Source organism: Phalacrocorax aristotelis, chromosome W (assembly GCF_949628215.1).
Source record: "Phalacrocorax aristotelis chromosome W, bGulAri2.1, whole genome shotgun sequence".
In the NCBI taxonomy this organism is placed as follows: Eukaryota; Metazoa; Chordata; class Aves; order Suliformes; family Phalacrocoracidae; genus Phalacrocorax; species Phalacrocorax aristotelis.
Genome location: NC_134310.1, coordinates 7,626,057 through 7,637,408, shown reverse-complemented (window position 1 = coordinate 7,637,408; position 11,352 = coordinate 7,626,057). Strand labels below are relative to the sequence as shown.

Sequence of the window (11,352 nt, the reverse complement as noted above, 5' to 3'; positions counted from 1 at the left end):
CTGCCTGCCCCCCTGCTCCCTGCCCCCCCGCTCCCTGCTCCCCCGCATCCTGATCCCCCCTCCCTGCTCCCCACGCCGGGCCCTGCACTGGGCGGCCGGAGGAAGTGACGACAGCCTGCTTCCAGCACTCCTTTTCCTCCCTCCCTGCCTCAGCCTCACGTTCCAGTGCTCCTCTTCCTCCCTCCCGTAGTCCCCCCCTGGGCTGCCCCCTGGCAAGGAGACCCCCTGCCCCAGAGACAGGGGAGCTATAGAGGGGCTCAGGGGACCCCATTTCCTCCAGGGTGGGCATGGCACAGGACAGGTGGCTGCTGGGATGTGAAGTCCTCCACAGCCCCATGCTGCAGATGGTTCTTGGGCCTCCCCATTATGGGTTTTTACAACCCTCGTTGCCCTTGGGGTGATTTTTCCTGTAAATCACAGGTTTTTAGGAGTTCTTGCACTGCAGAGCTCGGCGGCTGGGGGAGCAGGCGGAGTCCCTGTTTTTACTGTAACGAAAAAAACCTGGCTTTGGAAACTCTGGGGATTTAGGAAACTCCTTCCTGTGCCTTCCAGTCCTTCCTTGAGGCTGGGGGGTGGTGGGGGTGGTGAGGGCAGGGGGCAGCACCCCAGCAGTGGGTGCTGTGCAAGTGGGATGGATGGTCCTGCTTAGCCCTGCCGGCAGGGGGGAGCTGGGCCAGCCCAGGCACCCACAGGCGTGCTCCGAGGGGCTCCGAGGTGCTTGGGGGGTCTCTGAGGTGCTCCCATTGCTCTGAGGGTCCTGGAAGGCTCCAAGGGGCTTGGGCTGCTTGTAGCGTCCACGCATGATCTGATGGGCTCGGGATGCTCAAAGGAGTCCAGCGTGCTCCAAGGAACTTGGGGTGCTCAGAGGGCCCTGGGGTGCCCTAAGGGGTCCAAGGCTTCCTAAGGGACTCGGGGTGCTCTGAGGACCCCAGGTTGTTTCCAGGGGCCCCAGGATGCTCCGAGGCCCCCGCGATGCTCCAGCTACCCGCAGGCGCTGGGGTGCGGCGGGGGAGGCGGAGGTGGGGGGGGGGGGGGGCTGCGAAAAGACCCGAGAAAAACAACCGGGGGGTACCGGGCCGGTCGACCCCCCCGCGGCCCCCGCCCCCCCTTCCGCACCGCTCCTTCCTCCCCCCCCGCCCCGTCCTCCTCCCCCCCCCGCCCCCGCTCTCGCGACAGCTCCGCGCAGAAAATGGCCCCGCGGCCGCGCCGCCGCTGATGCGCGCTCCGGGCGGCGCCGGCCCCGCCGCAGCCCCGGTACGTGCGGGGGCGGGACGGGACGGGGGGGCAGCACCGGGGCGGGGGGGCGGGGGACATCGGCCCCGGGAATGCACCGGCCCCGGGTGCGGGAATGCACCGGCCCCGGGGGCGGGGGGCACCGGCCCCGGGGGCGGCGGGGCAGCGGCGGTACCGGAGCGGGTACCGTGCCCGGGGTGCCGGCGGTTTGCCGGGAGCACCGGGTGCTGTGGCGGGGGTGGGGTTGCTGCCACGGGGGGCTCCAGGTTACGGAGGCCACTACCCGTGGGGCGACTGGCCGTAGGGGGTGCTGGCCGTGGCTGTGTCACTAGCCGCAGGGGCGAGTAGCCATGGGTGTATTACCGTGGGGGGGCTACTAGTCACAGAAACCACCACCCGTGGGGGTGCCACCCACAGGGGGCTGCTAGCTATGGGAGTTATTACCTGTGGGGCTGGTAGCAGAGGGACAGCTAGCCACGGGAGCCCTTAGCCCCCGGTCTTTGCAGGTGCATGTGGGTCGTGGGAGCAGCGGGACCTGCTTCACCACCCCAGGGTTGCACCCACCGGGGTCTCCCCACGGTCTGTCATCTTCTCATACTCATGGGAGACGCTTTGTTGCTGTCAGGGGCTGGGGGATGCAGCTGCTTGGCTGCTGCTGGAACGAGGGAGCTCCCATACCTCCGCCACAGCATGAACTTGATCGGGGCCAGGGCCACCCGATCAGGGGGCAGCTTTGCCCAGGCTCAGGGAGGGAGATCTGTCCACCCCAGATGGCTTCTGAAAGGAAGGAGGGTTTTTTCCCCATGGTCGTGGGGAAATGGCAGCACGTCTCTTCCCCCTTCACGTGCCATCCAGGTCACAGATGGCCTGGAGCAAGATGGGGGGATGACGGGGACCCCCAGGCTGCCCAGGGCGGCTCTGCAGGGAAGGCCAAAAGAAGAGATGCTTCCGAAGGAACCACCGAAGGGCCTTGGCTGAGCTGCTCCCGTGCCCACTGTGGGAACGTGGCACAGTGGCACAAGGCTCAGTGCTCGCCCCCTTGGATGCCCACGCTGCCACCGGCAGCAGCTGCAGCGGGGTTCAGGGTGGGCTCTGCAGGGCTCTCCACGCAGATTCTCTGAGTTGGAATGCAGGGAGCCTGCCCTCAGAGCGAGGTGGAAGGGCAAGATGTCAAGGCAGCAACTTTGCTCCAGCCCAAGTTGGGACTAGGGCACCCAAGTTGTGATGGGCATCACGAAGCCCATGGCTGTGAGACAGGGGCTGCCGGGCAGCAAAGATGCCCAGAGCATGTCCCACCCTGCACCAACTCTTGCAGGGCTCCCCGTGATGTCTGAAGGCAATAGAATTTACAACGTGCATTTTAATTTACACCATGCATTTTAACCCCATGACCAGTGGCCGGAGCGCGTGCCGGGGCGGGCGGGGGGCTCGCCGTGCCGACAGGAGCCGTGCTGCTGTCACAGCATGTGCTTCCTCCCTCCGCGCCGCTCAGCGCTCACCGGCTGAGCGATCACATGAGCCCCTTGTTCAGAGCCTTTGTCTCTCATCTCCTGTGCCGAGGAGCTGCGTTTCGGGAAGCCTCTGCAACCTCTGCCCATAGACCGTGCAGAGATGCTCAAATAGGATTATTTGTCACATTTATCCTTCCAGGGTGGGTTTGTAAAAGTCTTCTGTGCTTGGCGATACATATAAACCCCCTGGTTTGTTTGAGGGAGATGAGCTGTATTATTAACTGAATCAGCACCGGCAGCTGCTCTGGGTGACCAGTAGCTGCAAGCCCTCCTGTTCACTCCATCACCATCAGCCCCCTGAAAGGATTTTGCCAGGATCCCCGTTCACCGCAGGGGCTGGAGCAAGGGAGTTTGGTGCCAGCAGGTTTTCAGGGAGACTGAACCCATGGAAGGAAAACCTTTCAAAAAGTGATACTGAATTTGTGGTGGCTCTGGGAATTCAGGTTTCCAGGGCAGGGTTTGCACCGGCACCAGGGGAGTCACACCTGTGGTGGCCATGTGGGGTCACTGGGGATGGCGATGGTGGCAGGTCAGTGGCATCTGGGTCAGAGCATCATGCTCAGGGTTGCAGAACGAAGGGTCCTGGAGAATGAAAAGTGTTGGACACCATCCCGTGGGAGGTGACAAATGACAGCAAAATGATAGAGGTGCCACTGGCTCCCCAAAAACCAGGGCCTGGGCTGAGCATACGGCGATGCTATGGTGCTGCCATCATGTCTGCTGCCGAAAGCGCACCCTGTCGAACGGCTTAGCTCCACACATTGGCAAAGCCTTGAGTCAGGTGCAGGCGTGCTCGGGCGTGCCGGCTGCAATGAGGTGCGCCCGCATCTGTCTGCCTGCCCTCACCAGACCTGCCCGTTAGTATCTGCTCAAGAGTCATTTTCCCAGCTTTTCTGGAGAAAAATCAGCTTAAAACACATCTCTGGACTACCGGATGCAACTGGGAAATGGAGAGCGGCATCAGACAGCACATACAAGAGGGAGAGGAGAGGGGTTTCAGCATGATCTGAGACGTCTGAAAGGTGCTGCTGGGTTTGACCCTGGAGCACAGGGAGCTTTCTGCCCCGGGAGCCAACAGCCCTGCTGCAATGCTGCCAAGGAATAATTTCCTCATTTCTTGAAAAAAGGACTTGAAAAAAATTGTCTGTGCTCCTGCTGAGCTCTTGGTGCAGGACGCACGGGCATCCTGCTCCCTTATGGCCTCATCTGGAGGCCATCAGAGACCATCGGTCCCCGGGGGACCGTCAGCAGGCCCTGGGGACAGGCGGCTGCATCAAGGATTCATCCGGAGTTGGGAACTGGGGACCTGGGGATGGTTCACTACAGTCTCAAGGAGTCGCACTACCAGGAAATACTCCGGCAGCACCAAAGCTCTGCGGCTTCAGGGCCAGCCACCGAAACATGGTGGTGCCACATGGATGCTGCCCAAGGGGCCGATCAGGAAGGCCCAGACCTGCCTCGACCCTTTTAATGCTTCCTCCCTCAAGAGAAGATTCCTGAGACTTTTTTTCCCAGGAAGACTGCATTTCCCTCTCCTGATAAACAAAGCTCCATCAAAGCTGCCGTGAACTTTCTGCGTGGTGTTTACCCTGCCGCGGCCATGCTGCTTTGTGCAGACCAAGAAATCCAACCCCTCCAGCCAGGGCTGAATTTCCTCTCCTAGGACACAACCAACCCCTGGCGCTGCCCCAAACCCACCCTCCCATATTGGGGCCGACCCCCTGCTCCAGCCGGTCCTGGCCTCGGCACAGGTTGCATCCCGCAGTGCCAGCAGAAGCCACCAAGCTGAGAAAACAGCACCAACAAAAAAAACCCAGTGCAACCCCCAAACAAAGCTGCAAGTCTGGGGGAAGCCAGAGAAATAATCCCGCATGGATTCCTCCCCCCCAACTCTGATTTATTGCCCGCTGGGTTGCAATCCCAGCACCACCGGTTGCTGCAGTAACAGCCGCTGAGCCCGCCTTCACCAGGCTAAAGCCCCGCTGTGCACGGCCGGCTGGGAGCTGGGCTGGAGCGGAAAAGCTGGGAAAATGCCTCTTGAACAGATGCTAACGGGCAGGTCTGGTGAGGGCAGGCGGGATGGATCCCCAGGGACATTTGTGTTGGGAGTCACTGAGCTCTTGGGGAAGCATTAACCCTCTAACCAACTGCAGGTGGGCATGTTGCAGCTACTCCGCAGCCCCAGCGCTGATTTTTAAAAATTCATTATCATTATTATTATTGTTGTTGTTGTTGTTTTCTTTTTAACACTGATGTAAAGACACTGTTGAGAAATCTCCCAAAGTGAGGGACTTTTCAGATGCTTTTTGCTGGGAGTTAGTGTTTGGCTTTTGCACATCGAAGCTTCACGCCAAGGCGCTGTGAGGCCAAGCTGATTTAATTTTGGGGACCATCTGATGTAGCTTGTGTGAAGGAACTGGCCCCACACACCCATCAGCATCGGGCCCTGCTGCTGGTGCTCCCGGTCATGCAATGGGACCTGCTGCTCCTTTTGGCTGGAAAAACCTCCGAAACTGTGGGTGGGGGGAGCATCCAGCGAGACCCCCAGCCCACCGGGAGCACGAGAGGCTGGAGCAGCTCCTGCAGTTCCTGCTTCAGTGGCAGCGGGTCTGCATTGCCTTGGTGGGGAGGGGGGTCCTATGGTTCTGGGAGGGTATTCTTGACTATAGACGCTGTGGGCTGGACCTTACCACAAAGCAGCAGTCTGGTGATATGGGGGGTAGGCTGTGCTGGGCAGCAGCTGGAGGGGACCTTTTGGAGGGGTTTGTGGACCACCCCTGCGGCAGGAAGGGACGGTGACAGCTCTGGCTACAAAGCCTGGCCCAGGGCAAAGTGCTGCATTTGCAGCATGTCCCGCCCTGCAGCGATGCTGCAAAGCCCCTGCAAAGCAGTGACCTCCTGCCAGCCTGGCCCAGGAGGTCCCCGGGTGGGAGGGTCAGTCCCACAGCCACGGGGCACTGAGGAGGAGGAGGAGGCAGCCAACATCACTCCATGCTGGGCTTTAACCTCTTGCCCTTGCACTCGGTGTAGCATCAACAGGAGAAGACACTGCTGGCGGTGCGTGCCTCGCCCCATGCCCACCACTGGCCAGGCCATGCAGACGGAGAAGGATGAGGGCGTGCCCACCTTCTCCCTGGGGGGTAAATACACCGGAGAGGGCACAGGTGAGTCCCTCGTGCCATGGAGGGGTTGGCAAGAGGAGTCAGGGCAGAATAGGGGGGAGAAGCCCTCACCCCTGTTGCTGTGAGGTCCCTTTGGCCAGATCCCACCCCAGAGGGGTGGCTGGCAGCACCTTGAGGGTGTGCACGGGTTTGCACAGGTGTGCACATGGCATCACCCAGCGTGTTCAAGACACCAGCATGCTTTGCCTTCATACCAGCAGCTTTTTCTAGAGCAAAGACCCTCCCATCTCTAACCACCCTGGAGGGCTCCTGCCTCTTCGGCCCCTTCCCAACCAGACCCCACCAGACCCACCCCCACAATTTTCTGCACCCCTGTTTGTACAGGGTAGGCAGGCGGGCAAAGAGGGACGTGGTTGAGGTGGGGCCGAGGCTTGTCACTGCCCATGCTGCCCGCTCTGCCTGCGGCAGCCGGTGCCGCCGCCTAACGGCCTCTCCCCAGCAGGTTGCAGCGAAGCAGCTCTGCCCGGCAGCCTGATGCCGGTGGCAGGGAGCGGAGGGACCCCAGCCCAGGACCTGCGGCCACTGAAGCGCAGACCTGTCCCAGGTGAGCCGAGCCCCAGCCCTTCTCCGGGGAGGTGACAGCAACAGTCGGGACAGGAATGAGGCCAACGGATCTGTCTCCTTCTAGGGAAGCACTACCAGTGCTCAAGCTATGGCTGCAAACTGGCCTTCCCCAGCATGCAGGAGCTGATGGATCACCTGAAGGTCCACTACAGACCCACGCAGTCGCTCGAGGGTAAGGCCGGAACACCCTGCGTCAATCCACAGTGCCCTTTTTTGGCTGGGAAGTAGCAAAGCGGGGTTTGAAGCTGAGGCAGCGCTGGTGGAGGTGCCTGTGCCTCTGGGAGATGCTGCACAGCATCAGGGAGCGCGGGGAGAGTGGGAGGTGCTGGAGACCCACTGGTAGGGCTGCCTGCAGCCCCAGGGGGGTGCAGCGCGGCTGGGCTGTTGCTGAATCTCTGCCCTATTTCTTTGCTCAGGCAAAACCTTCCAGTGCCCCACACTGGGCTGCACAGAGATCTTCCCCAGCATGCAGGACCTCATGGCCCATATGAAGGTGCACTACAAGCCAAACCGCTACTTCAAGTGAGTTCTGCTGATCCCTGGCCCTGTCCCATGCCACCCCATCTCCCTGTGGACACTCCCACAGCATGGCCCATCTTGGGGCTCCCAAACAGCCCTGAGCACATGGGGTCCCCTTGCAGACCCCTGCCTCCTTCCCAGCAGCAGACCGGGGCCTGGGGTGGGGGGATGGTGATGCAGAGGGGAGCATCACCACTAATGCCACCTCCCTGGGGCCCTGCAGGTGTGAGAACTGCATGCTGCGCTTCCGGACACACCGCTCCCTCTTCAAGCACCTGCACGTCTGCTCCGACAGCGCCAGCAGCCCCGCGCTGCCCCCCAAAGCTGACAAGCCTGTCCTGCCTGCTACCTCTGTCCTGGAGAAGGAGCCCCCGGCCAAGCCACCTGAGGGGCTCCCCAAGCTCCCAAGCATTATCCGGCCCCCGGAGAAAGAAGCCATCCTCCCTGGCACGGACACTGCCCCGGCGGCCCCTGCCACACTCCCCACCAGCCTTCCTGAGCTGCCTGGCTCACTGGAGGCACTGCCGCTGGTCTCGCCGGCCCCTCACCCCTTCCCGCTGCTGGAGCCCAGCCTTTTCGGGCCGTCGTCCTTGACTCGGTTCTCGGGGCCACCCCCCTCCTCGGTGCCAGGGCCGTTCCTGTCCTACGTGCACCCTTCGCCCTACAGCTTGCCCCAGCCCCCAGCGCAGCATCGCCTCCGGCCCTATGTGCCGGCCCATGGCCCCCCTGTCTCCAACGCCGTCTGGAAGAAAAGCCAAGGTGAGCGTGCGGGGCTGTTCGGGCAAACCTTCTTCTGCTCCCGCCTTGACCAGCAGCTCCCGGAGGAGGACCCACCGTTGGCCAGCCGAGGATCCCCCTCCTCCCGGCCCTGTGCGGGGCCACCCTGGCCCCCCCCACCCCAGCCCCATACCACCTCCACCCCTCCCTCCATCCCATCCACAGGGATGCTCGATTGGAAAAAGCACCAGCAACCACCAAAAAAACAAGCCTCCAAATTTTCCTGGCCCTGCTGCTCCCCGGCGTGCTGGGGGTGCGAGACGGGGTGGGCTGGGCTAGGCCTGCCCCCCCACATCCCTCCCCCCCTCACCAAGGGAGGGGAAGACCTAATGCTTGTCTTGCCCCTCGATTCCCTCCGCAGGTGTGAGTGTCAGCCCACTCCTCCCATGCTTTGGCTCAGGAGTGACTCCAGGTTAGTTTGGCACCTACTGGTTGGGGGCTGCTTTCTGTCACTGGGGGGGGGGAGTGGGGGGGGGGCCACAGGGGATGGGAGAGGCCCCATGGGGGTGCCACGATGCTCCCTGGAGAGCAGAGGGGGAGGGCGGGCTCCTTCATTTTTGGGAGCTGTGTGGAGAGGGGATGCTGACCAGGTAGGCTTAGAGATTTGGGGGTGGGGGGGTCATCGGCTGCACCCCCCTGGGAACCACCCAGCCTGGTTCCTCAGGTGCCTGCAGGCAGAAGCAGCAGGAGAAGGAGCTGCAGCAGCTGCTTGGGCTCAAGCCCCTCCAATCGCCCTGGCCCCAAGGCTGGGCTGGAAACCACGGCCCTTTGCTTCATGGGGTGCGGAGAGGCAACGGGCAAAGGGAGGTCAGGGCCAGGGGGCACAGCATTGCTCCCTGCTCCCAGATTTGGGGTTCCCCCCATGGGGAGGGGACCTCTGTGCATGTGGGCCTCGGAGTGGGGGGGGCTTCTGCCCCCATAGCACTGGCTGATCCGAGCCCCATGGCACCCAGCACGATGCAGCCGGCACCCAGGGCCACCTGCCCCTGCATCCTATGCTGCCGCTTCGCGTGGCTCCCACCGGCGGGGGAGGCTCCCGTGGCTGGGGGGGGTGAGCGCTGTGCTTCCCTCCTTGCCCGTCCTTGCAGGGCACTCCTCCAACAGCCGCATCGTGTGGGAGCACACGCGGGGCCGCTACACCTGCATGCAGTGCCCCTACTCAACCGCCTCGCGGGAGGAGATGACCCTGCACATCGAGGACCACCGCAAGAACCCCATGCCACCCGGGCGCATGGACACAGAGATGGGTACGGCTTGGGGGGCGGGAGGATGGACCCTGACTGCCGGGATGCTCATGGGGAGTGGGCTTGACCTGCCCTGCATTGACAGCATGTAACCCACTCCCTCTGTCCTGGAGGGGGCGTGACTAGGGTGAGCACTGGGCTCCAGCTCCTGGATCCCAACCTGCAGCAATGCCCTGGAGCGGGGCGGGGGGGGCGTCCATATGTCCTCCCCATGTCCACCCACTGGGCACCAGCCCTCCGCCCTCCAAGCAGCCTCCCACAGGAGTCGGGGTGTGAGGGGCTCAGCCACAGCACTGACAGCTCTCTTCCATCTCCCTCCAGATTTCGGGGTGGGCATCACCTCCTTCCATGCCAAGCTGACGCCGGAGATGGAGAACTCCCTGTACTCCCAGCTCTGATGCCCCTGGCTCCCACGGGACTGCTCCTGCGCCTCCCCATCCCCACCCCTGCAGCCAGGCACAGGGGCACCGCACAGCCCCCTGCCACTGTGCTGGGACGGGGACCCCTTCCTGGGTACCAGGAGCGTCCCCCAGCACAGGGTGGCAGAGTGGGGGGTGGTTTTTTTTTTCTCTTGAATTTCTACCTTCCCTCTTATTTTCAGAAACTCTAAGCCCCCAGGACCCTGCATCTCCTTCCCCTAAAAGTTTTGTTGCTTCAGCTCCCAGGGCTCTGGGGGGAGCCCAGTAGGTTGCTCAGGAGTTAGTGGACTTCTGGATTGAGGTCTTGAAACAATAAATGGGAATTGTACAGGATCGGCGGCTGGGAGAGCCTCTGTTGGTCCCCACGGCAGCTGGGGGCGATGGGGGAGTGTGTGGCCCCTAAGGAAGCCCCCACCCAAAGGAGGAGGTGGGTGGTGGAGTGCAGGGTGTGTGTCAGCACATCCCGAACCATGAAAGGCTCCAGAGGATCAGAGTTGGAGCCTCTGCCAGCTGCACCCCAGCACCCAGATTGGGCATCCAAACGAGGGAGGACTTCAGCCTCTCTCTCCAGCACCTGGCCCGCCTTGGTGCCTATCCCCACCGTACCATGGGCAGAGGGGCCAGGGGGCTGCTTGGTCCCAGGCAGCAAGTGGAGAGCAGGGTCCCTGCTCTACCCCAACAGCTCCTCCATGCCCGGGTCCACAGCCCTGGGGGCTACACAACACCCTGCACCCTGCCCCCGTGGGAGCTGAGCAGCTGCATGTTCTCACCCCGGGGCTCCCTGGGTCCCACTTTGCCTGCACTGGCCCCAGGCCCATCCCAGTGAGGTGAAAAGTTTGCTCCAAACTGGTTTGAGCAAAAGCATGCTACTGCATGCCAGTGCTCACGCTGCCTCGCTGGCTGGGTGCCAGCGCAAGGGACAGGAGCACCAGCACCCCGCTGCTCCACACCCCAGGCTCAGGTGCTGCCACCAGCTCCTGGGAGGGGGCACAAACCCCAGGGGAATTCTTTTTTCCCCCAGCCCTGGCTCTCACCTGCGGAGCTGCCCCTTTCCCAGACGTATTCGCCCCAGAATATAGGTCCTGGCATGTGGCGTCTTCACCCTGCCACCTCTCCTGCCCAGCCCTGCCTGGTGCTGGCAGCAATCGTAGCCCCCTCCCTGCCGTGGCAACGCCAAGCTGGGGGGCACAGAGCTGAGCCCCAGCGTCCGCAGCTGAGCCCTGCAATGGATGCTCGGGGAGGCTGATGGCAGCCTGGCTGGGGGAGCCATGCATTCCTCCCACTGCAATCCCTGCACACAGGCGAGCAGCATCGCCCACCCTGTGCTGAGCAGCCTCTCTGTGATGCCTTCCCCAGCCCACCCATGGGGGGGTCACTGGCCAGAGGCAGCACCGGCCCTGGACAAGGATGGAGAGAAACTGGGAGCAGCAGAGAACCAGCTGGATTGAGTCAGACAGACCGAGCTGCAGCTCCAGCGCCGCTGCCTCCAAGCACGGGAGCAAGCGGGAGGGCTCCCTTCTGCAGCAAGGCAGCCCCACAGCCACGTGTCTGGGTGGGGAGGGGGCAGCAAGGCTGTATTTTAACGGGGGATCACTAACCTGAGTGGGGAGGGCTGGGGGAGCAGGGGGGACTGCACGGGCAGCACTGGGGCACAGCAGCACCCGAGACAGTGGCAGGGAGCGGGGCTGAGAGCGGCCTCAGCACAGCTCTGCCTCCTGCCTCTGATCCATGCAGGACCTGGGGCTGCCCCCACCGTCCCGCACAGACCCCTCTCCCCTCACCCCAGGCCAGGGGACAGATGTGCTGAAGTGGGAAGCCTGAGCTGAAGCCCCTGGCTGCTGAGACCTGATGGAGCAGCAACTCATTACAGAGCCAGAGCAGGCCCACGCAGCCATAGCAAGCC

At 62.8% G+C, this 11,352-nt stretch overlaps 1 protein-coding gene across 2 annotated transcripts; it reads left to right on the top strand.

The window, feature by feature from the left end:
- Positions 1–1,168: 1,168 nt before the first annotated feature.
- Positions 1,169–9,782, top strand: ZNF414 (zinc finger protein 414). 2 transcript variants are annotated; one of them, XM_075077073.1, is made up of 9 exons: positions 1,169–1,254; positions 5,775–5,908; positions 6,369–6,470; positions 6,555–6,662; positions 6,907–7,012; positions 7,233–7,768; positions 8,148–8,198; positions 8,875–9,033; positions 9,352–9,782. In XM_075077073.1, exons 2-9 carry the CDS (start codon positions 5,818–5,820, stop codon positions 9,426–9,428), a joined length of 1,230 nt encoding a protein of 409 aa, XP_074933174.1. In that variant the 5' UTR covers positions 1,169–1,254; positions 5,775–5,817; the 3' UTR covers positions 9,429–9,782. The 2 variants fall into 2 exon arrangements, with proteins under 2 accessions (XP_074933174.1, XP_074933173.1); XM_075077072.1 differs by having other exon boundaries at positions 6,366–6,470.
- The last annotated feature ends 1,570 nt before the right edge of the window (positions 9,783–11,352 follow it).

Coding starts and splice junctions, on each gene's coding strand:
- ZNF414 (XM_075077072.1), top strand. CDS start 5,818: ATGCCCACCACTGGCCAGGCCATGCAGACGGAGAAGGATGAGGGCGTG. Junction 6,471..6,554: donor GAAGCGCAGACCTGTCCCAG/GTGAGCCGAGCC, acceptor GTCTCCTTCTAG/GGAAGCACTACCAGTGCTCA. Junction 7,769..8,147: donor CGTCTGGAAGAAAAGCCAAG/GTGAGCGTGCGG, acceptor TTCCCTCCGCAG/GTGTGAGTGTCAGCCCACTC.